This window comes from Pyrgilauda ruficollis, unplaced genomic scaffold (assembly GCF_017590135.1).
Source record: "Pyrgilauda ruficollis isolate IOZ18807 unplaced genomic scaffold, ASM1759013v1 scaffold9, whole genome shotgun sequence".
NCBI lineage: Eukaryota > Metazoa > Chordata > Aves > Passeriformes > Passeridae > Pyrgilauda > Pyrgilauda ruficollis.
Window position 1 is genome coordinate 10,654,018 of NW_024531043.1, and position 24,082 is coordinate 10,678,099.

Here is a 24,082-nt window from a genome sequence, read left to right on the forward strand (position 1 = left end):
ATATATTTTTTACCAAAACAGAAAAGGCCCTTGGTGCAAATATTGTTCTTCCTTCCTTAAAGTATTTTGCATTTGTACTCCATGTTTCTAACATGTGGTTCTTGTTATCTTGCATTTTTAAAGCTTACCCAGTAGCACTTTAAGGTATTTGCTTCATTCTTAGAATTTCTTATTTTTGTAGTAAGGGAAGAATCTGGGTGATTTTTTTTTTCTAATACTAAACCAAAACAATCCCCTTTCTCCCACAACTTCCACACACTGCTCAGAACATGTTTTAAGCTTCTCATGAAAGTGAAGTTTTAAAATGGCATTTAAATGAAAAAGTCATTTTTATTGTTTTGATTTCCCCCCTGCTGGTAAGCAGATGTTTTGAACTTGAATTGGCAGGAAAAAGAGTTTGAGTTCACTAAATTATTTGGTTTTTTCCACATAAAATAAATGGTTTCCACAAGATTTTCCTTGCAAGCTCTCCCAGTGCAGTTATTTCCCATTCCCTGCACACGATGCTCCCAGCATCATCCACTCCAGCAGCAGCCTCTGCCTGGAAGTGACCTGAGATCCACACTGAGGAGCAGCACCTCCTTGGTTGTAGCTTCTCCAGTTCCAGCATTTTTGGGTCCCCCACTGGAGCAGCTCCTGGAGAGAGTGTCCAGGGAAAGAAAACCCAAAGCTCCAGCACAGGGACCTTCTTCCCCTCTTGTTTTCTCTCCTCTTTTCTTCTCTCCTTTCTCTCCCCTTGTGTTTTAGCATTCGAGGCTCCTCTATTGAGTCTGTAAATATTTTATTTCTATCCTTACAACCCGTTTGCCTTTTTCAACCACCTCAGCGTTGTGCTGGTTGAAGCCAAGCGCGACAAATGGCAAATTCACCATATTTGTGCCAAAAGCATCTGTTTGGTCCTGATCTCTCCGTGAAGATCTGACCAAGTGGAAACATTGGCTGAATCACAAGCTCTTAGCATGGGCTGAGTCACTGGGTTTCCATCTGCCCTTCCCCAGCTGCGTGCACAGCACGGGAACGCTCGCGAGAACTCTCGGGTGCAGCAGAGCTTGTGAGCAGCAACTTCCAGGTGTGATTCCCAGATGTCCTCAGGGTTTGCTTCCCAGCAGATCCTGGATTTGCAGCTCTGCTCTGTCAGCAGCACCCCATGCACTGGTGGCACATCCTTGCCCACACCAGCAGGTGCCTTTGATCCGTGGGACAAAGCACGGGAGAGGCAGAGCCTGGGGAGCCCTGGGAGGACACGGAGGTGGCTGTGGAGCTTTGAGTGCTTTGCTGGCTCGGGGCTGGCCAGGGAATCTTTCCATGCCAGTGCCCTTTTGGGTTTTATTAACAAGACTATAACTTCTATTTGAAGGCAAGATCACACAGTCTGCAAGTTGTTGTGTTTCCACTTCTGTTGATTCTCTCATTGTAAAAATATACCAAAACCAAATCAAGTTTTGGTTCTTGTTTGGTAGCTGCCTCAGCTTTTCTAAACCCCAGATTCTCCACTTGCTGCTTCCATTCCCGAGTGCAATCTGAACAATGAAAGAATTGCATTGATTGTGCTCTCATTGTTGAGTTTCTCTCGAGTGGTGAGATTTCCTGTGTTTCATGGTCTGGGTATCGTGGCTCTCACTAACTGTAGGTACCACAGAGATGGAAGCTTTGCCATTTGAGCTCGATTGCTGTCCCCTGAGCATCCTCCCATGTGGATGGGCTCTGCTCCTGATCCCTCAGCGGTGCTGGGGAGTGTAGAGCAGTTCAGAGTCCCTGCAGGAGCTCAGAGCTGACAGCAGCACTGCTGCCTGCACTGAAGAGCCATTTCCTCTTGGAGAAAAGTAAATGGTTTGAAGTCACTTTTCTGTTTCCTTTTTTAACCAAAAAATTTCAGCTTGTAAGGGAATTTGTAGCAATGCTGCTCCCATCAGAGGACAGTTACTCACTGTGTGTTCTGTGACCTGTCAGGAAGATCAGCTTGCAGCACTGTGAGGGTGTCACAGCAGTGGTGCCTTAAGGCAGGAGCTGTAGGCAGAAGTTGTATCTCTGTTAAGATCCACGGAAAATATTGGGAACACTGGATATATGTACACAGGAGAGAGTTGTGCCTGCTTTGGAGGATTTCTTTTTAACCTTCTCCCATGAAGTAAAAACAAATCCCATGTGGTTTCTCCATGTGCAGCAAATGATGATGTCACTGAAATTAGTGAGGACCAGCTGATATTTCCAGCCTCATCCATGCTTTGCATGACAACTTGTACAATGAGCTTTGCATGCCTGTTTTGTTGCTTGTTAGTAATTTTCAAGAAGTAACAAAACTCTCAAGTTAGGTTTTGTGGAACATTGTGCAACATGTTTGTTTATCCTGTATCTCCCCAGTCTGTTAACTTGCTCCTTTAAATTCAAATGGATACGGTGCTTTGCAGATTCTGGCATGTACCACCTAGGTAAAGTTTTTGCTTTGTTTCCACAGTTGTAACACCTGAAATGCTTGTACATATATAAAACCTTAGTCAAGTAGTAAATTGTAATTTGTTTTTTAAGAACCACTTCTTACAGTAGTTTAATACTTGAAATTAAATGAAACTACTTTAGGCCACTACAATTACCCATTCATTAAATGACTTCTGGTTTTACTTGGTTTTCTTTTAGAGAATCGACTTTAAAAAAAGAAATTGATGAAGAGAGAGCATCTTTACAGAAATCCATCAATGTTACTAGTGCCTTGATCACACAAAAAGATGAGGAACTGGAAAAACTCAGGCATGAGGTAAATGAGGAAGGGATGATTCCTAATTTCAGTTAAGTTGCAGCCAGAGGCTTTGTGTGCTGGCTCCTGAAGAGCTGGCAGGTCATTTTTCTTTCATGTGGCATAGTTAAACCTTAGCATCAAATCTTCAGATGCCTGTGCTGTGCCAGGTGGCTCCTGACATGTGGTTATGGTGGCTGTTCAGCCCTTGCTTCCAGGGCCCTGGCCTTGGTGCTCTGGCTTGGTGCTGGGAGGTCCAAGTGTTGTCAAACAACTCTTCCAGATCACGGTGCTCCGCGGAGAAAACGCTTCTGCAAAAACCCTGCAGTCAGTGGTGAAGTCACTGGAGTCTGACAAACTGAAACTTGAGGAAAAGGTGAAGAACTTGGAGCAAAAACTCAAGGAAAACAACGAGCAGCCTTTAGCTGTAATGAGCCCCTCAGGTAAAGCGAGAGCCACTCCAGTGTCTGTGCCCTCAGAGGCTGTGACATCTTTTCTGACCGAGCCATGGCACAAGTCACATCCTACCTTGTTTGGTCTTTTCCTTTAAAGGTGACGCTGCTACTCTGCTTCAGGAGGAAATTGCAAGAGAGAAGCAGGTATTGGATGTGCACATGAGCATGCTAGACCAGCAGTGGGGCTGGAGGAGAGGGGAATATTCCAAAGGCAGTCCTCACTGGGTTTTGTCAGTCAGGATTTTAATGGGCAGATTTATCTTGTAGCCCCTCAGCTCCTGAAGGGCAGTGTCAGTGACAGTAAATACTAAATCAAGTGACGAGTCATACTGGAGAAACAAGGGAAGGTGAGGAAACAAGCAGGAAATGAGGGTGGCAAGTTGTGTCCTGCAGCCTGAGAGGTGCAGCCCAGCAGAGCACTCACTGCTCCTTGGCATTCCCAAAGGGTTCTTGGATGTGCATGGGGAAAAGCTGTGGCCCACCTGAAGCTGGGGCTTGCCATCTTGGAGAAATGGGTTCCCTGAGCTCCTGGGTACCTCTGAGCTCTGCAGTTCTTCCTAACTGCAGAACTGGACTCAGGACAAGGGTTGGCAGCAATGGAGAAGGAAGGTGCTCAGCTGGCACAGGAAGATGTGATTCAGAGTAGGACAGTCACAGTGACCTCAGGGGCCTGTGCCAAGAAATGCCTAGAAAATATGGTTAGAACAGAATCACCTTCTGCTCACGATAAAGCCTTTGTTAAAAAGGAATGTCACACACAGTGATTAAAAAATGTCCTTCCCAGTTGTGCAGCCACCAGAAGTGTCATGAATATACACTAACCACCAATCTTTTTCTGGTTTTCTGCTTCCCTGGATTCACCTGCTGATGGCAACCCTTCCTTCCCCCAGGGCGAGGTTGGTTCCACTTCTTTCCTCTCCTGTTAATTTCCCAAGTGTTCCTTGGTTTCCCTGGGGCTGGGGGAGGTGCCATCCCCCTGCCCCTCTGACTGTCCTTGTCCTTGGCTCTCCTAGATCGACTTCCTGAATTCAGTGATAGTGGATCTGCAAAGGAGAAATGAAGAACTGAACTTGAAGATACAAAGAATGTGTGAAGCAGCCCTCAATGGCAATGAAGAGGAGATAAATAACTATGACAGGTACAAATCCTGCAGGAAACCTTGGCTCTTGTTCTGGGAGCTGTTGGTGGAGCTGCTTGGCAGCTGCACGATGCTCCAGCCTGATCTCAGCTGTCAGGAGGGACAGACAGAGCTTTCCCTGGATTCCGTGGTTGATCCAGCCTTCTCTTTACGCTGTGGTGTAACTGGGGGTGCAAATGGTGCTCTGTAGTTATCAGTCCCAAACACTGATGTCTGTGACATGTCTGTTGTATGACTTGGTGAATCTGGCCCTTTCCAAGTGCAGAAGAGTCTTTGCTCCCAAGAGGCTGTAGCTGTGTTGGGATGGGAGGAACCAATGCAGAGAAATAGAACTAAAACCTATTTGATGTATCATGACTTCAGCTCTCTTAAGGGAAAAGAGAAACTCTTTCACATGTGTTTCTTTTAGATCTCTGTGCAAGTATTTGCACCAACAGCAGCTTGTTCAGTAAATATTAGAGTGTAGGGGTGGTGGGGGCACTGCAGGGTGGTGGAGAAGGGTTTGTTTCCTGTTTTTGGTGGAGCTCCGTGACGTTTCCCGAGTCTCAGTAGCCACGAGCTCACTGCGGGGCCGTGGGCCCTGCTCCCGTGTGACAGAGGCATTGACTGTGCCAATGCTGCTCTTGCAGTGAGGAGGAGAGCCTGTCCAAGAAGAAGCCGCGTCTCTTCTGCGACATCTGCGGCTGCTTCGACCTGCACGACACCGAGGACTGCCCGACGCAGGCGCAGGCGCTGGAGGAGCCGCCGCACTCGGCGCACCACGGCAGCCGGCGCGAGGAGCGGCCCTACTGCGACACGTGCGAGGTGTTCGGCCACTGGACGGCCGACTGCAACGACGACGAGACCTTCTGAGCGGGGACAGCCCCGGCCTCCGCCAGCGGCCCCTGCGCTGGCTGCCAGGACAAGGGACAGTGACCCTCGCGCCGCTGCCCGCCCGCTCCGGAGTCCCTACAAGCATCGATATTTTGATCTTCCACTAATACAGACCCCCTGTCCCTTTTTAACAAACTTCAGTGAAAGATAAATAAATGATTTAACAATGACTTTATGCTGTTTCTTCCCAGGTTCTGGGTTTGTCCTGCCCTTAACAGGAAATGTCCCTGTGCTGTTGGATCTGTTGGTGGGAAAACATGTATAGGAATGAAGCACTAGAGTTATATTAAAGCTTATTTAAATACCTTAAAATATGCTGTTAATTTTCATATTTGCACTAAACCATTTTAAGGCTGAATTTGTACATTTAGATTTTTAAGCTTTTTTTTGACACTGGACTGAGTTGAGAAATACTTCATCTTTATTTTCATTTACTCCTTTGATTGCGATGTCGCTCGGTGCCGTGAGCTCTGGGTCGTGGTTTGGTGTGAAATGTGGAAATGACGCAGGTAAGGAGCTGCTGGGGTTTTTGGAAACCTGTTTGCTGTGCACAGCTGTGCACACCTGGAACAGTTTGTGGGCCATCCCTGTTTTGCATTATTTCAGCTTCTATATAGTGAGTGTGGTGTGTGTATATATGCATATATATAATAAAGTTATATTTTGGAAAAAAAAGTAGTGTTGTCTTTTCTGCACTCCGTTCAGAGTGTGAGGGGTTCTGCATGGGGACAGGTGTGCCCAGGGGCTGCACTGTAAATCACAGGATCCATCAGCTGGAAAGAGACCTCTGAGATCACCAAATCTGGTTAAACACCACCTCGTCAGCATGACCAGGGTATACTGAGTGCCACATCCAGTCCTTACTTAAATACCTCCAGGGACAGTGACTCCACTGCCTCCCTGGGCAACATTTAACCACCCTTTCAGTGAAGATTCCTCCTGATGTCCAACCTGAACCCCTTCGGGTGCAGCTTTAGGCCATTCCCTGTCCCTGTTCCCTGGAGCACAGCCCGACCCTCCCGGCTGGGACTTCTGGCAGGAGTTCTGCAGAGCCAAAGGTTCCCCTGAGCCTCCTTTTCTCCAGGCTGAGCCCCTTCCCAGCTCCCTCAGCCCCGTTCCCTGCTCTGGACACGCTCCAGCCCCTCACTGTCCTGCACACGGGGCTCCAGGTGCGGCCGCAGCAGTGCCCAGCGCAGGGGGAAGCAGCTCCTGCTGCGGCCGGTCACAGTCCCGGGAGCAGCCAGGGGCCACACCTGACACACATGACACACACACCCGATCACCCATGACACTCACACGATCACATATCACACCCGATCACCCATGACACACCCATGACACACACACGATCACACATCACACCCGATCACCCACGACCGCCGGTCCCGAGCGCGGCCGCTCCCCGCCGTCTCTGACGCTCGCGGCCCCGCCCCGCGCTCCGTGCGGCTGCGCGGCCCCGCCCCGCGGCCGGGCGCGGTGGGGCGGCCATGGCGGCGCACCTGAGCTCGGGCCGGGTGAACCTGACGGCGCTGCGCGAGGCGGGGCGGCGCGAGCTGCGCGAGTTCCTCGACAAGTGCGCGGGCTCCAAGGTGGGCACGGCGGGGCCGGGGCCGGGGCCGGGGGGTTCCGCGCGAGGTGTGGCCGGTCTGATCCCGCCGTCCCTTCCCGCAGGCCATCGTGTGGGACGAGTACCTGACCGGCCCGTTCGGGCTCATCGCGCAGTACTCGCTGCTCAAGGTAAGCGCCGCGGGGGCCGGGGGCAGGCGGCCGGACCCGGCGCCCCCGCGCTCGGCTGACGGCCGTGCCTCCGCGCAGGAGCATGAGGTGGAGAAGATGTTCACGCTCAAGCCGGGCCGGCTGCCCCCGGCCGACGTCAAGAACATCATTTTCTTCGTCAGACCCAAGCTGGAGCTGATGGACATCATCACGGACAACGTGCTCAGGTACCGCGGGCAGGGCACGCAGGGCGGCCGTGAGGAGGGGGCAGGCGTGGCCCGAACCACCGTGTGGTTTGTTACACCTGTGCAGGGAACGAGGGCGATGTGCAGACACCAAATTGCAGCACAGCCACTCTGTGGTTTAAGTGGGGGCGTGAGACACCCTGGGCAGGGGGGCTTTACCTTGGCTGCGATGCAGAGGGTGCGTTCCTCCCTGCGAGGACGTACACTCCTTCTAATTAGCTGGAACGAGTCATGCTTGGATTGCTGTGCCTTTTGGGAGCTGCAGGACAGCCACGTCCCCCTGCCCTGGTGTCAGAGCTGTGGCTGCACAAGGACACTGACACTCCAAATCCAGGAGTCAGCATAACCCAGTGCAGCGTTCCTGTTTTGTGTGAATCCAGTGCTCCCTGCCCGTGGTCTGTGCTGCTCCCGTGTGCAGCGAGTGACCGAGTGCCCTGCTCCTGCTGTGAATTTGCAGGGAAGACAGAGGCCGCTCTCCGCAGAGGGATTTCCACATCCTGTTCGTGCCGCGCCGCAGCCTCCTGTGCGAGCAGTGGCTGAAGGAGCAGGGCGTGCTGGGCTCCTTCATCCACCGCGAGCAGTACAGCCTGGACCTGATCCCCTTCGACGGAGACCTGCTCTCCATGGAGTCCGAGAGCGCCTTCAAGGTGCGTGCTCGCCTCGTCCTCGAGGAAAAGCAGGATGTGGTTTTGTGCTGGACGTTGCTGCTGCTGCAGCAGCTCTCAGAGGGTTTGTGAGTGACCTGCACAGCAAGGAAAGGCCTTGCAGAGCAAACCTGGCCTGATCCTGAAGCCTGAACTTCCCTGTGTGTTTTCACACTAAATGCTGAAGGAACAGTCACTACACCAAGCTGCATCCCAGTTCCTCCAGCTTCAGCTGCTGGTGTTACTGTCACAAGTGAAGCATCCTGAGGCTTAAAGCACTCAGTTGTCACAAGGAGCCAGCACAGTTGTGTTCCTGCGCAGCCAGGAGAGTCGTGTGATGGTTCTCACTGCACTGAGCATTAACAGCTGTCACATCCCAGCTGCATGTCCTGCATTCCCAGAGTGCTGCATCCAAGGACAGGATAGTTTGGGAGTTTGGGCCCTCAGAGGATGTGGCAGGGCTTGCAGCTGAGGTGTTGGGTGCTCAGATTGGCCTAATTAGCAGGAGAAGGTCCTTCCAGTCACTTTTACTCCATCAAACTGTATTTGTGTTTGGAGTTCAAAAAATACTAGAGTCTAGTGATCAAAAAATGATTTGATGTAGTGACAGCACAGGTAGTAAGGTCCATATATGCCAACAGCCATAGTTTGTCCCCAGCCTGTGTCTCCTCTGAACTGTTCACATGAACCCTGCTCTGCTGTGGAAGCATCTGTGTTGGATTGACACCTCCCATCAGAATCCCTCTTGTTCTTTAGGAATGTTACTTGGAGAGTGACCAGACCAGTCTGTACCATGCAGCAAAGGGGCTGATGACACTGCAGGCTCTCTATGGAACCATCCCACAGATTTTTGGGAAGGGCGACTGTGCTCGGGTGAGGCTGAACAAATTCATGTTGTTCTTTGGAAATGCCTTAAGGAGTGTTTGGTTAAATGCACCTCTGGGTTTTTTTAACCCAGCCATGACACACACACACATCCATTTTGCTTCTCTGTGATTAACCCGTGGTTTAATTGGTATTTTTTGTGGTGAGGGAGCAGCTTGAGGTGAACGCAGTGCTTTGGCCGTCGCTGTCTTGCTGAGCTGCAGAGAGCAACAGAGAAGGACTTTTGTTTTCTCAGTCTCATCCTGCTCTGTCCATCAGCCAGTCTGTACCTCCTGCCATCCCCCTTCCTTTACAAGCATGTGCCTGCAGGGCCCAGAGGTCACATCCATCTGCTGTGGCCTGCACCCTCACCAGAGCAATGTGACTTCCTTGCAGCACGTGGCCAACATGATGATCAGGATGAAGCGTGAGTTCCCTGGCAGCCAGAATTCCATATTTCCTGTCTTTGATACCCTCCTGCTGCTGGACCGCAACGTGGACCTGCTGACCCCGCTGGCCACGCAGCTGACGTACGAGGGGCTGATCGATGAGATCTATGGCATCCAGAACAGTGAGTCCTGCAGGGAAGGGACAGCTTTCCCGTGTCCTGGGCAGGCTGCAGTGTGTTGGGTGGGTTTGTGCTTTTCTAAATGTGATGTGGGAGCAGCTCAGCTGAAACCAGTGTGGGGTTTGTTCAGTCCCAAGCTGGAGCCCATCATGTTCCACTCTGGCTCTTTTTGCCTGGGAAGGGGAGCCAAGTACAGTCCATGGTTACTGAAGGGGCATCTTCTGGCTGTTGGCTGGGTGCAGGCACAGTGACAGAAGAAGGAGTGTGTGAGTGGGAATGTTAGTGTGTGCCTTCAGCATCCATCCTGCCTGGATCACGTGTCACACTGAGGGGACAGGACAGTTTGTGAAATGCCATTTTCAGAACGCTGTCCTGCTCTTCAGGGGGTAAGAAAACTCCAGGGAGGCATTTATGGGCTGTAATCCTCCTGCTGGACTGGACTGGCTGCTGGGCTGCCTCCAAGGCTCTCTGAAAGCAGGGCAGCTGGCACTTGGGTTCTGATGTTTGTGTAGGTTCCTGGCTGAGTGCAGGGGGACTCTCCTTCATTAACACACAGGCACTGAGTGGTTTGAGTGTTAATATTGCTTTGCTACTCAGAGCTGTTTCCAGCTCAGGGGACACATTTCCACCGCCTGCTGATCTTAACTTCTGCTGATGAAGTTCCAGTCCTTACAAGGGTTATTTCTCTTCATTTGGTAGCTTATGTGAAACTCCCTCCTGAGAAGTTTGCCCCAAAGAAGCAGGGTGAGGGTGGGAAAGATCTCCCCACAGAACCCAAGAAGCTCCAGCTGAACTCTGCAGAAGAGCTTTATGCCGAAATCCGAGACAAGAACTTCAACGCTGTGGGGTCAGTGCTGAGCAAGAAAGCCAAGATCATCTCAGCAGCCTTTGAGGTGAGGCCTGTATCCATCAGTGCACCAGATAATTCACAGTCTGTGTTCAGCAGGGCTGGGACTGGCAGCTCAAGCTGCTCCCACAATAATCCCCCACCCAGAAAAAAAACAGGAAGCTGTTCCAGTCTGTTCCCCTGCCCTGGGATGGACTGTTCCGAGTGGTGTTGGTCAAATCACCTTTTAAGGAGCCTGTAGTAATGTGGTTCCTCATTTCTCCCACACCTCTCTTCTGGGGCTTTCCCTCTGCTCAGAGCTTGCCTAATCCAGGCTTGTGCTGTGTGAGCCCATAGATGTGCAAAAGGCAGTTGTCATGCAGGAGGTTTGAACTATAAATTCATGCTTGTCTCAGACAAATCTGGAGAGCTGTGTGGGACACGTTTGTGGTTTTGTTGAAAACATGCTGTTGATGATTCATAAACTGAGATCCCATATCTCATTTTTCCGACCTCATGGTGATTCTCAAGAGAACTTGTTCACTCTTTGATTGTATTTCCTTAGGGCTATTTTTTAGCCTCTTTACCTGCCTCATCTAAAATGAGGTAGTGGTACCTTAACTGAAACACTGAGTGCTCAGCCTCATTCCCCAGTGCAGCTCTGCTTCTGCACTATTAGTGCTGGAGGTGCTAAAGATGGATTGTTCATACTGCTTGTTAAACAGGGAGAATTCTAAGAAATTGTCAGCAGTAATAGGTGATAATGAAACAGCAGCATATTGGCAGCAGAGGACTTCTTCAGTCACAGGCTCCATCATGACTCTCCTGCCTGCACTTGCCCATTTAAATCCTTCACATATGAGTCAAATTATTACTATTTTTATTCCAAGTTGCAGCAAGAGGCAAGTAGCACAAATGCAGTGCAGACCTCTTGAGCTGAACTCTGTTTGCATGGTGCTTCAGCACGTCCTGCCTCAAAACCTGGCATGTTGTTGCCACCAAGTAGAGTGAATGGCAGACCGTGCCAGCCCAGTTCCTCAGCACCTTTCACTCCTGCTCCAAGGGAAGACGTTCCCCAGCTCTGACAGCGTTGGCCTAGAGCTCCCTGTCAGCCAGCAAAGTAATTCCTCTTGGTGTGAGAAAGGGAATTTTCCCTGGTAGGGAAATTGAGGAGCAGCTAGTGATGGCTGGAGTCAGACAAATGTGGATAAAATGATTTACAACACTGGGATAATGGAAAATAACAGTCTAATGATGCTGCTGTGTTATGTGCTGCCTCTCCCCGTGATCCAAGTGCTGTTACAGGTAATGCTGTGCCTTCAGTGTAAGCATCTTTGTCCAGAAGGCTGCATAGCTCTAACTCCCTGCAGGGAGTGCAATAATAATTCTTCATGATAAAATGATCTGTTTGGTGTTACTAACATGAACAAGGCCTAACCCAAGTGATGGATTTCTACAGGAAAGGCACCATGCCAAGACTGTTGGAGAGATTAAGCAGTTTGTGTCCCAGCTGCCTCACATGCAGGCGGCGAGGAGCTCGCTGGCAAACCACACCTCCATCGCAGAGCTCATCAAAGACATCACCAGTGAGTAGGAATCATGTAAATCCAGCAGGATGCCAGGTAACCTGGTGGACATCACTCAGCCTGGCAAAAACTGGCTTTGCTCCATCCAGTGCATCTCTGCTGAAACATTAATTGTAAAACATAAGCTGTCTGTTGCTCTTGTATTGATATTTATTCTTTTCCCAAAGCATCTGAAGATTTCTTTGATAATTTAACAGTGGAGCAAGAGTTCATGTCTGGAATAGACACAGACAAGGTAAGCAGATAATGGCATTTAGCCACTGTTACATCTTCAAAAAACTTTCTTTTCCCATTTGTTTTTTTTGGTTTGGTTTGGTTTGGTTTGGTTTTTTTGAGAGAGGAAACATCTGATCTAGATGATGTCCAGTGAAATGGATCTCTCAGTTACCTGTCACTGCCTGTGCACAGCTGGGGTGCTTGACCTGTCCAGGGGCACCCCATGCTCTGAGGAATCAGTGGAACATAGAAGATGGTTAATAAGAATTTTTTAGTGCAAAGTTTGCTACTGAGTGAGGGACTGCTCTAGGGAGAGCCCAGATGGAACCAGAGCTGGGTCACTGTTTTACAGATGGTCCTGAGCTGCCTGGAGAGCAGCTGCTGCTCTTTCTTGCTCTTTTGGAGAACCAGGCAAACCATATCTTTCTTTCCAGGTCTGATGGGCACTTTAACAATTCTTGAAATAATTGCTTATGTATTTTCTTTAATAGGTTAACAATTACATTGAAGACTGCATAGCTCAGAAACATCCATTAATCAAGATCTTGCGTCTCGTGTGCTTGCAATCCGTGTGCAATAGTGGGCTGAAGCAGAAGGTTCTGGACCATTACAAAAGGGAGATTATCCAGGTTAGCCTCTAACATTTGGAGGAATAAATTCCTGAGAAAATCCATGTCAAATCTTTAGCTCTACACTTCAATTCTAGACAGACACATCTTACACCTGAATAATGTGCATAGAGGGAGTACTGGGTTTCTGTTTGGGCAGATACTTGGGAGGTGCTTTTGTTACAACATGTAGATACAGAGGCTTATATCACTTTTTACTAATATTATTTAAACACTCTAAATTGGATATACTCTACAGAGATCTTAACCAAAAAACTTCTTTTAAACAAACATATTTTTTAAACAAACATATTTGCTTTTTTTTTTTTTCCTGTTTTAAACACTGGTCATGGGTTATTGCCATGCTATTAAAGATGATTTCTTCATATTACAGACTTATGGCTATGAACATATATTGACCTTAAACAACTTGGAAAAGGCTGGACTCCTGAAACCCCAGACAGGTGGCAGGAATAACTACCCGACGATCAGGAAAACGCTGCGCCTGTGGATGGATGATGTTAATGAGCAGGTAAAGGGGCACCTCAGCAGCACACATTACCTCTAACTACAGAATTATGTGCAGCAGGAAAACCTCCTTTTTTATTCAATGTTACTGATTTATTTGAGGCTGTTTTGCAGCAGGAGATGGCACTGACGTGCTGTCCCCTCCCTGTCTCTGTGCCCCCAGAACCCCAATGACATCTCGTACGTGTACAGCGGCTACGCCCCGCTGAGCGTGCGCCTGGCCCAGCTGCTGGCCCGGCCGGGCTGGCGCAGCATCGAGGAGGTTCTGAAGATGCTGCCAGGGCCCCATTTCGAGGAGAGGCAGCAGCTCCCTACTGGCCTGCAGAAAAAGCGTAAGTTGGGGTTTGTTTTCCCATGGTGTACAGGAAAATATGTCTGTGTGAGCAGGGAGTGAGGCAAACTGAATTCAGGGCAGGCAGAGTCCAGGTGTCTGGCATCCCCCTGTCCCACAGCAGTGTTAGATTGCCTAATCCTCCTTTGACAAAGGGTTTAACTTCTCATTAGAGTACAAAAATAAACCCTAAACTTACACTGTGATTTTAATAAGTAATGTTATGTGAAGGAGGGTCAGCATCACTCTCAAACAGAAACACATCCTGTAGCAACTCCAGAGCTGGGAGCAGACTGTGGATTTCTGTGTCCCAGCCTCTAATTCAGGTCATTTGAGTTTGACTGACAGTTGATGCAGAGGAGCTGTAAAAATCAAACCAAGCCAACCTGGACCTTTTTTGTGAACCCACAGGTCAGCAGGGTGAGAATAGAGTGACCCTGGTGTTCTTCCTGGGCGGGGTCACGTACGCAGAAATCGCCGCACTGAGGTTCCTGTCCCAGATGGAGGATGGAGGCACAGAGTACATCATTGCCACTACAAAACTCATCAACGGGACAACCTGGATCAAATCCTTGATGGAGAAACTGGAGCCTGCCCCGTTCTAGGGTGTGTGGTGAGAGACAGGAAATGTGAGAGGCCCTGTGTAACACAGGCATGTCAGCTGGCACAGCTGCTCCATCAGAGAAACACGGCAGTGAAGGAAGCTCTCCTGGGACCAGCTCGTGAGCAGTTACCCTCATCCCTTCTGCACTTGTGTTCCAGCTGTCTGTGGAACTTCCAAGTAGACAAGCAGGGTTGGAAGGCACTAATGATAAATAGTGGGAAAGAGAGAGATCCCTGCTCATGGTCTGACCTGGCAGCCGAGGGCTGGGGCAGCGGGAATGGGCCCTGGTCCTTCTCTTTGGCAAATTGCTGCTTTTTTTCTTTCAGTTGAGCTTTGGTGGGAGATGTGATTTCTGCTTTTTACCCTCCTAAGGTGCTGAGGTGGCAGGATGTTCTCTATTCCTTACTTCATACCAGTATTCCCAGACTGTCTCTCTCTGGTGCCTGATACATTCCATGGATGTGTCAGTCAGAGATCTGTACACAGCTATACCTGTGATCCTTGAGCCTTTTACTTCACTTGTCCCCTGAAGGGATTGCTGTGAGGTGCTTTCTTTGTCCTAGGTACACCCACCTGATGCTGGAAAGCTCCTCCAGAGTATGAATGACATCAGTGTGTCCTGAGTTTATGGTTGAAGACACACAAACACTCCCTGTGTGGGGGCCAAAAATAGCAAGAGCAGGGACCCAGTAAACAGTGGGTTTTAAACAGGCACTTTTTTCACCCCCTGTTCAGGTTATAAACTGGTACTTGCTGTCACAAGCTGTTGTAGAGCTCAAACTTGTAAAATGGAATTTTCCATGGGCTTGGTGGCTGGGCCCTGGGCATGCAAGAGGCAGCTCCTGGCTGCACAGGGAAGGCAGAGCAGGGTCCTTGGTGGTGCCTGGGCTGGGCTGGGCACTGTCAGTGTCCTCACAGCCACTGGGGACTCTTCCACACTGCAGTTGACTCTTAAACACAACTAATAAAAGGCCCACTCCTCACCTTAAATCAGTCTCTTAGCAAACATTTCTGCCTTAGTTATCATGTATAATATGTCCCAATAAATCCCTCAAATTTTCCAAGTTGTCACAGTTGTGACTGTGGGTTTTGGTCTGCTTTATTTTCTAAGACTGAAGTCTGCCAAGTCAGACCCTCCATGGAGCCCCTCCAGTTGTTTAACTGGTGCTGACTTATTAAATAAAATAAAATAAAGATGTAGTTAATCTTTTTTTTTTTTTGGAAGTGTTTGCACACTCTCTCTCTCTCTAGAATACAAAAATAAAATAAAACCCTGCACTGTGGTAGCTGTATCCTTGTCTCCCTGTCCCAGGATAACTGGATAACTGAATTACTTAAATTGAAACTATTTTTCTAACACCCAAGTGTTATTTAATGAAGGCTCATGTAAAATTTAATTCTGTTCTGCCACCTGTAATACTACATTAGAAGTGGAATTTCTGAACTTTTGAAGAAAAATACAATTTCAATCACCGGAGACTTTCTATTTCAGGTGGGGAGGCAACTTGTAGACAGACTTAACAAAAAACATGCTGCAACTTCAGTGATGCAAGAGGAGCAAACATGGATTGTTTGCTCTGCAAGTTCCATTTAAAGTAGCTAATTTCAGAGTATTTAAAAGGAAAACTGAATTAGGTTTGGATCAAAAATTAGATGTTACTGTGCAGAGAAAAACAAGAAATTGACTCAGACCAACGGTGTGTCCTTGGGTTGGCCTTGAAGTGTCTCTGTAGTATCACAATTTCCAGATTATTTTTTAATTAAATTTTAATAGTTGAACTAATCCCAAGGAAATACTGACCAGGCTGGTTTCTGAGCTACACCACAGGTGAATAAAGAAAAACACAGAGTTTCTCACCTTCCCCCTGGCCAGCAATCAGTAACACTACAGGCAAAACTTTTTTTGGTAAAGAGTTTACACCAGACACTTGGTAAACACTGAATTCATCACCAACATTGCAGCCTATTTTTTTGCAGCCTACACTAGAACTGTGTAACCCCTCCACCTAGACAAAGCCTCTTCCTGGAACTATTCAACAACAAAATAAAAGCCATCCTGACACTGATCAATTCCCTGGAGGAGCAATTACTATTTAACAGGCTTCCTGAGCAGCTGATGATGTTCTGCTTCTGTCCAAGGCCCTGCTGACCATGTGGGTAATAATTTGATAACAAGAGAACCTAATTAAATTAAGGGACCATTTTCTACATCATAATATCTTTGTAGGTAAGAGATTTGATTTGCAGTACATAATCTTCCTTCTCTGCTGTCTACATTACTACAAAAAAATAAAAAAAAGAAAATATTACCCAACCTCTACCCCAAGACTTTCACTTTTCATACATTATCAGAAGCAGTTTGCTAAGAATAAACATAGAGCCTGGCTCTCCTCCCCTCACTGCAAAGGAGCTGCAGCATTTGAGCTCTAAAATGTTGGGATGACTCCTTGGGAAGGAGGGTAAGGGTGACACTAAGCAGTGACCTGGGGACCGTGCAGGGATTAGGCTGCCTTCAGCCCTCACTGAGTTTTGATAAATATCCTGGCTCAGCCTGCACAGTCCCACCCTGGGGATGAGCCCCAGCTGTGTGTGAGCATCCTCCTCCGGAGTGGTTCACAGAGCACAGGGTGCTCAGGGAACAGAGCAAGAGGCACTGCAGCCTTCGAGATAACAGAATAAAACATGTAAGATGACACAAGGTTTTGTTAGAGGCAAACCCCCACATCTCAACAAATGCAGGTTTTGGTCTGGTGACTCCAAGCCCTGGCACTGGAACCCTGGAAATGCTGTTGCCAAAAGCCCCCAGGGGAAGGGGAGTGTTTGGCTGCTCTGAGCACCCCGGCGCTGTCGGATCATAACCGGTGCTGACCACACCTAGAGCTCAGTCCTCGTGTGAGATGCACACACACACACACACACACACACACTCTGCTCCTGGATCACAGCGGGATCAGCCTACGGCACAAACCCCTGCAAGAGGGACAGCTGCAGAGCAAAACCAGGGAGAAACACGAACTTGCCGAAGCAGAGCCCGTCATCTGCCTGGGTAAGCAGTTTATTTTTCTATCAGCATCTTTCTAGATAACCAGAAATCTCGCACAGCCTATGGACAGAAATCTGTAACGCTCTGAACAACAGAGAAACCATAGCTGGTTTAAAAATGCTGTAACTCCTGTACTATATACATGTGCCTGAGCTTGGAATGGAATGGCTGAACCCATTAAACAACACCAAAAAGTGAATTCCTTATCACAAGAGCTCTTCAAAAAACATTCCAGGCAGCAGGACAGGAATTCAGTTTAGTTTAGCTGGCTTTAGGCTGTTCAGAAGAAAAATAATCCTTCTGGGTTGGTTTTTATCCTAAGTCTGATTTTAAACTCCCGTCCGTGCTTGACCAAGAGCGTCAATATTGTTGATCGGGCACAGTTGCGATGAAAATTTAAAAGAACACGTAAATTGAAGAGACAACAGAATTTTTTAGGTGGGTTTTCACAGCTTCAAATCTAAGAAGCCAGTGACTTTAGGGGAGAAGTTCAGATTTAATTTAAACTAAACAAATGAGCAATCCCTTCCAAAGCAATGCGTACATATGACTATACAATACTGCTAGAAGATGAATTCTAAGGCATCTTATCCCACGTCTCCTATTAACGGTTATTTTTAACACAAGATATAAATATTTGCCTGTACAAACTTGTATTTAAGCCTCAGTTTTCGTCATTCCTAAACAAAAGGCTCAGTTTGTGCCAGTACCTCCATTAGATGCAATTATAGAATTAAATATTAATGGTGGCTTCCTTGGAGGAATTGACCACTCTGATCAGAACACGCTGTTGGTAATGCACCATCAGCGGCCGCTCTGATCCTGACGCTTCCTGGACACACAGCCCCAGGGGAGAGATTCCAGGAGCCAGCTGGACTCTGTAACACCCCCCAGCCTCACCCCCATGGCCGTGCCCACTGCCTGTGTCTGTACTTCCATCTGCTTCCTCACCAGTCCTGATCTGGAGACTTTGATCAGATCCCAAACTCTCTTTCAGCACCTCAGCAGGGCTCTGAACAGGCCCACGCCAGTCACTAACAACCTTCCAGGTGGCCATCAATCCCCCAGCCCACAAGATTTCTCCCCACGTCAGGGTGGTGCCCCTGCTGTGAAGAAGCCTCACCTTGTTCCTCTGCTTCCAGGCCAGGGAGGAGCTGGGAGCCGGGAGAGCCATGCCAGACTCCTTTGCCATCCACTTCCTCAAGGTGCTGCGGGAGCTGCTGGCCTTCGTGCTGTTCAGCTACACCGTGCTGCTCGGGGCGCTGCTGCTGGCCGGCTGGACCACCTACTTCCTGGTGCTCAAATGAGGGCTCTGCCCCCGCTCCTGCTCCCTCGGCCTTTCCAGAGGCACGCGGCTCCGGGGCGCAGCTCCGCACACGGGATGGAGGCGCCTTCCCCCTGCGCCGAACCCGCAAGAGTTCTGTGCTCTTGCTGCCTCACCTCAGCCTCATTCTCCTGTGTGAAAACAATAAAGGTTAAAAGAGAAAAGGTATCCCCGTGCATGCACTTTACAGATCCTTGCGGCTCTCGCAGATTCTTTGTGTCTCCTGGACTCTGAACTATTTAAAAGCCTCCCAGCAGTTTTCTCCTGAGATTCCCACCCTGCCGAGCCCAGCACAGGGGATGGCAGGGATGCAACACCACTCCAACATCTCAACAAACAAGTCCTGCCTTGTCCTGCTCTGCCTCATTAAGGGTGTGAAGGCAGACACACTGAAATTACTTGTGATTTGTTTTAGAAGTCCTGGAAAAAGACATTTCAAATCAGCACAAGGTTCCCCTCTCCCTACGGTTTTATCAGGTACAGGGTTGTTATCTGGCGCTCTCAGGCGTGCCAGGCTCTGGAACAAGTGTTTAAAGCATGGAGTTAGATGAAAAATGTGTGATACAGCACTGCCTCAGTAAAGTAACCTGTGCTGAGTCTCTGAAAACAGGAGAGAGAACAGGAACTCTTGCTATAACTAAAAAGAATAGATTTAATTGATTATGGTCATTTTGTGTGGAATAGGAAACCTTTGGTGGAGAAGGTGGAGATTATCACTAGCATGGAACTACCCAAAATAAAAACAGCAGCATGTACTTTAGAACAATAAAGATGAATTAAACCAGGGCCGTGAGGAGCACTGGTGTCTCCGAGTTGGTCACGATGGAATTCCCTTGTATCCAATGGAGCTGATTTCAACTCAGATGTGAAAGGTTTTTTTGGTTTTTCAGTTTCTTCCTTGTCTTGGGGGCTCTGCCCAATGTCCTCATGGCCCAAAGTTCCACATTCCTTCTGTCTTTCTTCCCAAGCTTTGTTCACCTTTCCCAAGTCTAGTATCACTAAAAGACACCAAGCCCTAAACCTTATCAAGGCAATTCCACCACCAAGGCATTTGGTTTTTTAACACCCCGACATCAGTAAAAACTTGTGGGCTTATCTGTTTCACAGATTAAGTATTCTTATCCAGTTTGAAAGCTACAAAACCAAACACCAAAGAACAGCCCGTTAAGAGGATTTTTACACATTCCACATTTTGCAACAGTTAGACAAGACCCTGTTTCATACTCTCCTTCTCATTCCCAGCAGCTAGGCAAATTGTTGCCTATTTCTGACCCTTGCGATGTTGGGCATCCCGGCGAAATACGGAGGAGGTGTCAGGGGTGCTGCACAGGGCCGTGACGGGGGACATCCCTGGGGACAGCCCTGAGGACATTCCTGGGGACACACCTGGGGACAGCCCCGAGGACACACCTGGGGACACCCCTGGGGACAGCCCCGAGGACATCCCTGGGGACACACCTGGGGACAGCCCCGAGGACACACCTGGGGACATCTCCCGGTCGCTCCCCTCACGTTCCCGCCGCTGCCCTCACGGCCCGGCGCGCGCCCCCGCAGCACGCGCCGGCGCTCTGCGCACGCGCCGAGCTCGGACCCCGCCCCCCGCAGGTGGGCGGGGGTGACGTCACTTCCCGCGCGCCGGGCGGGCCAAGATGGCGGCGGGCGGGCGGTGGCTGCGGAGCTGCTGCTCCGTGCTCAGGTACCGCGGCGGGCCGGGGGGAGAGGCTGAGGGGGACACACGCTGCCCGCACCGCGCTACCCACCCGCAGGCTGTAGGCTAAAGAGTACACGGCATAAAAGAAGGAAAATCCGCCGGTTGTTTTCATTAAATTGCTGTAGAACAACAAAAAAGACTCTCATGTGCTTCTGTTTTTCTGCTCGAGTATTTTCTGTGATAGACCCTGACCCCAGGGCATTTGCACAGCTTGGGTTATAAATAAAACTGACCACAGAGACCCAAGTGTAACAAACCTGTCACATTTCTCACCTGAATGTACCACACGCCACTTTTGAGCATGTTTTTTAACCTCTTTTCCAGTATTGTTGACTATCAGCAGTGTGTCCATACCAGCTAACACACATTTTGTCTCTAGAAGTATTGATACTGCACTAGTTACTGTGCTTGCCTTTTCTTGCACTAATGATTAAACAATAATACGAAATTTGAAACAAACTGTTGTCACACAGCTGCATCACAGGAGCCTGGCATAGACAAGATCCCCTCGAACAGCTTCTGGGTGTTCTCCTCCTCGTTGACCCCCATTTCCCACCCCACACTGGGACGTTTCTGCTGCTAAACTTTGCCTCTTGCTTTTCCAGGCGCAGCTTCCCAGTCCTGGCCAGCGTCCGGCAGCGAGGCCTCGTGGGCAGGAGCGGGCAGTGGCACCAGGCCGTGGGGCTGGGGGTGGCCCTGTGCGCTGTCCCCGTCGTGGAGGTACCCCCAGCACCCCCTCCCTGTGCCAGTTTAACACCCAAACCCACCTGCTCGTCCTGGTTCCCCCCAGGATTGCATCCTCAGGGAGAGCTTGGCTGTGCAGCCTCGCAGTGGGGCTTTTCCTCACCCTGGTGTTGGAGTGGTGTCCGTGGGGAGGGCGATGGCGAGGTCACACGGGGTCACACGGGTGTCTTGTGTTGCAGAAGCAGAGCTCGGGGTCCCTGAGCAACGATGCCCTGATCAGAAGAGCCGTGTCCCTGGTGACAGACAGCACGGCCACGCTGCTGTCCCAGACCACGTACGCGCTGATCGAGGCGCTCACCGAGTACACCAAGGTGAGCCCGGGGCCTCACGCCTGGCACCACCCACTGCTGGCAGTGCCAGCTGCTCTGCCACTAGCTACACCTCTTAAACAACACTCAAAATGGGCTTTTGCAAAATTAATTTAACCCAAGGGGTGAGGGGAGTTGAAGATGTCAGGTCCCTCGGGAGCCGTGGGGTCACTGTTCTACAGCAAATGTGGAAGTTACTTTTAGCTTTGTTAAACTGTTGCTTTTGCAGTAAAATTACTCAGCCTCAGAATGGTTTGGGTTGGAAAGACCCTAAAGCCCATGCAGTCCCATGAGCAGGGACACCTTTCACTGTGCCAGGTTGCTCCAAGCCCCGTCCAGCCTGGCCTTGGACACTCCAGGGATTGGGCAGCCTGTGCCAGGGCCTCACCACCCTCACAGCTAAGAATTTTTCCCTAACATCCCATCCAACCCTGCCCTCTGTCAGCGTGAATCCATTCCCCTTGTCCTGTCATTCCATGCTCTCGTAAAAAGTCCATTTTTTAACTTAGGCAAAATGACCCTGGAACTCAGAACTGGGGCTGAAGAAACTCGTAGCAGTTGTTTATATTACCTGTGCACTGAGCTCTCTCTTCTTGGGCATTTTATTGCCCTTCTCAGCCTTGCTAAGGCCATGAACTGAGTTCCATCAGAAGAATGGCATGAGCCATACTTAAGTCTGAAACAAGAAGACACAGTTTTAATTTTGCAAATAAAGTGCTAATTTGAGTAAAGTATTTGCATTCCAGTTTACATCCTTGTCAGGACATCAAGTGTATGAAGAGTAATTTTGCTAATTAACACTAGGTAACACTGAGACAACACCAGAGCTGTGCAAGCTGTTGTGGTAACTGTGCAAAATTATTCTTTCACAGGCAGTTTATACCCTGGTGTCTCTCTACAAGCAATACTCAAATCTCCTTGGGAAAATGAACTCGGAAGAGGTGGATGCAGTCTGGCAGGTGGTCATAGGAGCCAGAGTGGATGTGAGCAAACAAACCTCCCTCACCATCTGCCTCTCCAGCCCTGCTCTGCACAGCTCAGGAGAGCTCTCAGTGTGTCACACCTTGTTGGTTCTTTCTCCCAGATGACCACCAAGCAGCAGGAGTACCTCAGGCTGGAATCCAGCTGGATGACGGCGCTGCGGCTGTCGGAGATGGCGGCAGAGGCCGCGTATCAGTCAGGTGAGCAGCAGCACTGAGCCTCTGCCCCTTGTCCCTCTCTCAGCACAGTTCAGACACACAGTGTACACCCAGTTAACACCACCACTGACAGCTGGTGCCTGGTTTTCAGAGGTGCTGAGCACGTACATTCTGGTTTTGGCTGCGAGTCTGTAGGTGTGTTCTGAGAGCTAAGCCTGGAAACTTCACTTGTGGTTTAGGTCAAGACTAACCATGGCCAAAAATGTCTGAGGGTAGAGTTCAGTTCTTTTTAAATGCAAGGCTCAAACACAGTCCTGGGAGCCACAGAACCAAGGCTGCCTATGAATCCAGGAGGATTTTCCAGATGGATTTAGTTACATTAAAAAAGGAAAATATACACTAATTTTGGTATTTTCTCCCTGGAGAGATTTGAGAGCTCTGAGACTGAGTTATGGACTGGTTTGTGGCAAATGGGCAAAGTTACTGAAGTGGAGAAGGGTGGGAAGGCAGTGAATATATTGAGACCCTAATTCTGGGAGAAGACCCAGAAATCTGTGGGAGCATGGGAGGAGAATGGTGGGAATTCAAGAGTGCCACAAGTATTCCCACTGCTGTAGGTGCCAGGATGGGGCAAGGACTGAAAGGTTCTAGCACACAGGGACTGGGCTGGGTTTAGCTCTCAAACCCACTGGCACAAGGTGATCACTCCTGTCCAGCTCCAGCTGTATCCCACTGGGATGGGAGAATTCAAGGGAGCAGTGACACCTCAAAGCAGACAAAAGGCTTGAGGTAAATGAACAGTATTGACCATTAATACAGCCCAAGAGCCCTCACAACACAGCGAAGCAGATGGTAATCCCATCCATTTCCTTAGCTGAAGGTTTGCCCAGTGCTCCTGGAACCCAGAGTGTCAATCCTTCCCTGCAGGTGCAGACCAGGCCTCGGTGACAGCCCGCAGCCACATCCAGGTGCTGAAGTCCCAGGTGCAGGAGGTGAGGCTGCTGTCCCAGAAAGCAGAGACCAAATTAGCTGAAGCTCAGACAGACGAGCTCATCAAAGCCCGAGGAGAGGACTCATTGCCACAGGGTGTTTTAGAAAATACAGATGATGACCCTTACCTTCGGGAGGACTGAACAGAACTGAACTCTCAGGGTCAGTCACAAATGGAACAGTCCCAAGCTCTTAAGTGTGGGATAGTGTAAAACTGCTGAAATAAGCCTGTGATTCCATTTTTTTTTCCCCCAAAAAGGATTGCTTTACAAATCAAGTATTTGGAAGGCCTCAGTTTTGTTTGTAACTTACCTTGTTTGTAATACTTTTGGATTCATTTATTTAAATGTTTATCTATGCAAATGTGAAGACTGTTATCAGGGATGGCCTGGTGGTAATTGTGTCTCTGCTTGGAGGGTCCTGCTGCTCCCTTAGTGTGTTTGTGGGATCAGACAGAGAAGTGTATTTAAAAATCCTTGTTTTTAACCTGTGAGGTAAATTATGTCTGTGATACGCCTTTATTAAACTGTGCAAAAGCAGCTCATTGTGGGTGTGTCCCTTTGGTGAAGAGATTAGGCCCTGCTTTCTATTTGAATTTAAAAGTTTTTAACCTCTGGGTTGGCAGCTGCACCAAATGACACTGAGCTGCAGTCAGGGGAAATATTTGCTCTGGAGCTGAGAACTTCCCATGGAGTCACCCAGGCTCTTGGTGCAGTTTTGTTCAGCACAGCAACTTATTTCACCCAGGATCACCTCTGGGGGAGGTTCCCCAGGAAGCAATGGGGAGGTTTGATTTTCAGTATATTGTAGTTATAAACAAAATTGTTTTGGCAGCTGCTGTGTGCTGTTCTACAAAGCACTGAGCAAAAGAGTTTTACATATTTGAATGC

General features: G+C 49.1%; 3 protein-coding genes and 1 long non-coding RNA gene across 10 annotated transcripts in view; 3 read left to right on the forward strand and 1 right to left on the reverse strand.

The window, feature by feature from the left end:
• CLIP1 (CAP-Gly domain containing linker protein 1) overlaps positions 1-5,872 on the forward strand; it is a 62,233-nt gene extending 56,361 nt beyond the window's left edge. For all 7 annotated transcript variants that reach the window (XM_041488466.1, XM_041488465.1, XM_041488468.1 and 4 more), the window contains 6 exons: positions 2,635-2,752; positions 3,015-3,174; positions 3,284-3,330; positions 4,077-4,082; positions 4,200-4,324; positions 4,954-5,872. In XM_041488466.1, the coding sequence (XP_041344400.1) occupies positions 2,635-2,752; positions 3,015-3,174; positions 3,284-3,330; positions 4,077-4,082; positions 4,200-4,324; positions 4,954-5,176 (679 nt within the window). In that variant the 3' untranslated portion in view covers positions 5,177-5,872. The remainder of the gene's footprint in view (positions 1-2,634; positions 2,753-3,014; positions 3,175-3,283; positions 3,331-4,076; positions 4,083-4,199; positions 4,325-4,953) is intronic.
• A 781-nt stretch (positions 5,873-6,653) lies between these two features.
• On the forward strand, positions 6,654-14,110 carry VPS33A (VPS33A core subunit of CORVET and HOPS complexes). The gene is made up of 13 exons (XM_041488472.1): positions 6,654-6,786; positions 6,869-6,934; positions 7,013-7,140; positions 7,616-7,805; positions 8,559-8,675; positions 9,063-9,237; positions 9,934-10,127; positions 11,520-11,646; positions 11,814-11,881; positions 12,354-12,491; positions 12,865-13,002; positions 13,162-13,330; positions 13,741-14,110. Exons 1-13 carry the CDS (start codon positions 6,685-6,687, stop codon positions 13,932-13,934), a joined length of 1,806 nt encoding a protein of 601 aa, XP_041344406.1. The 5' UTR covers positions 6,654-6,684; the 3' UTR covers positions 13,935-14,110.
• On the reverse strand, positions 11,651-19,891 carry LOC121364839. Its single transcript, XR_005956919.1, has 3 exons — positions 19,783-19,891; positions 18,100-18,431; positions 11,651-11,742 (listed from the first exon to the last, which is right to left on the reverse strand). It is a non-coding gene; the product is annotated as an uncharacterized LOC121364839 (long non-coding RNA).
• DIABLO (diablo IAP-binding mitochondrial protein) lies at positions 19,860-23,731 on the forward strand. The gene is made up of 6 exons (XM_041488473.1): positions 19,860-19,996; positions 20,617-20,731; positions 20,935-21,066; positions 21,936-22,046; positions 22,148-22,244; positions 23,130-23,731. Exons 1-6 carry the CDS (start codon positions 19,950-19,952, stop codon positions 23,333-23,335), a joined length of 708 nt encoding a protein of 235 aa, XP_041344407.1. The 5' UTR covers positions 19,860-19,949; the 3' UTR covers positions 23,336-23,731.
• Positions 23,732-24,082: the final 351 nt, after the last annotated feature.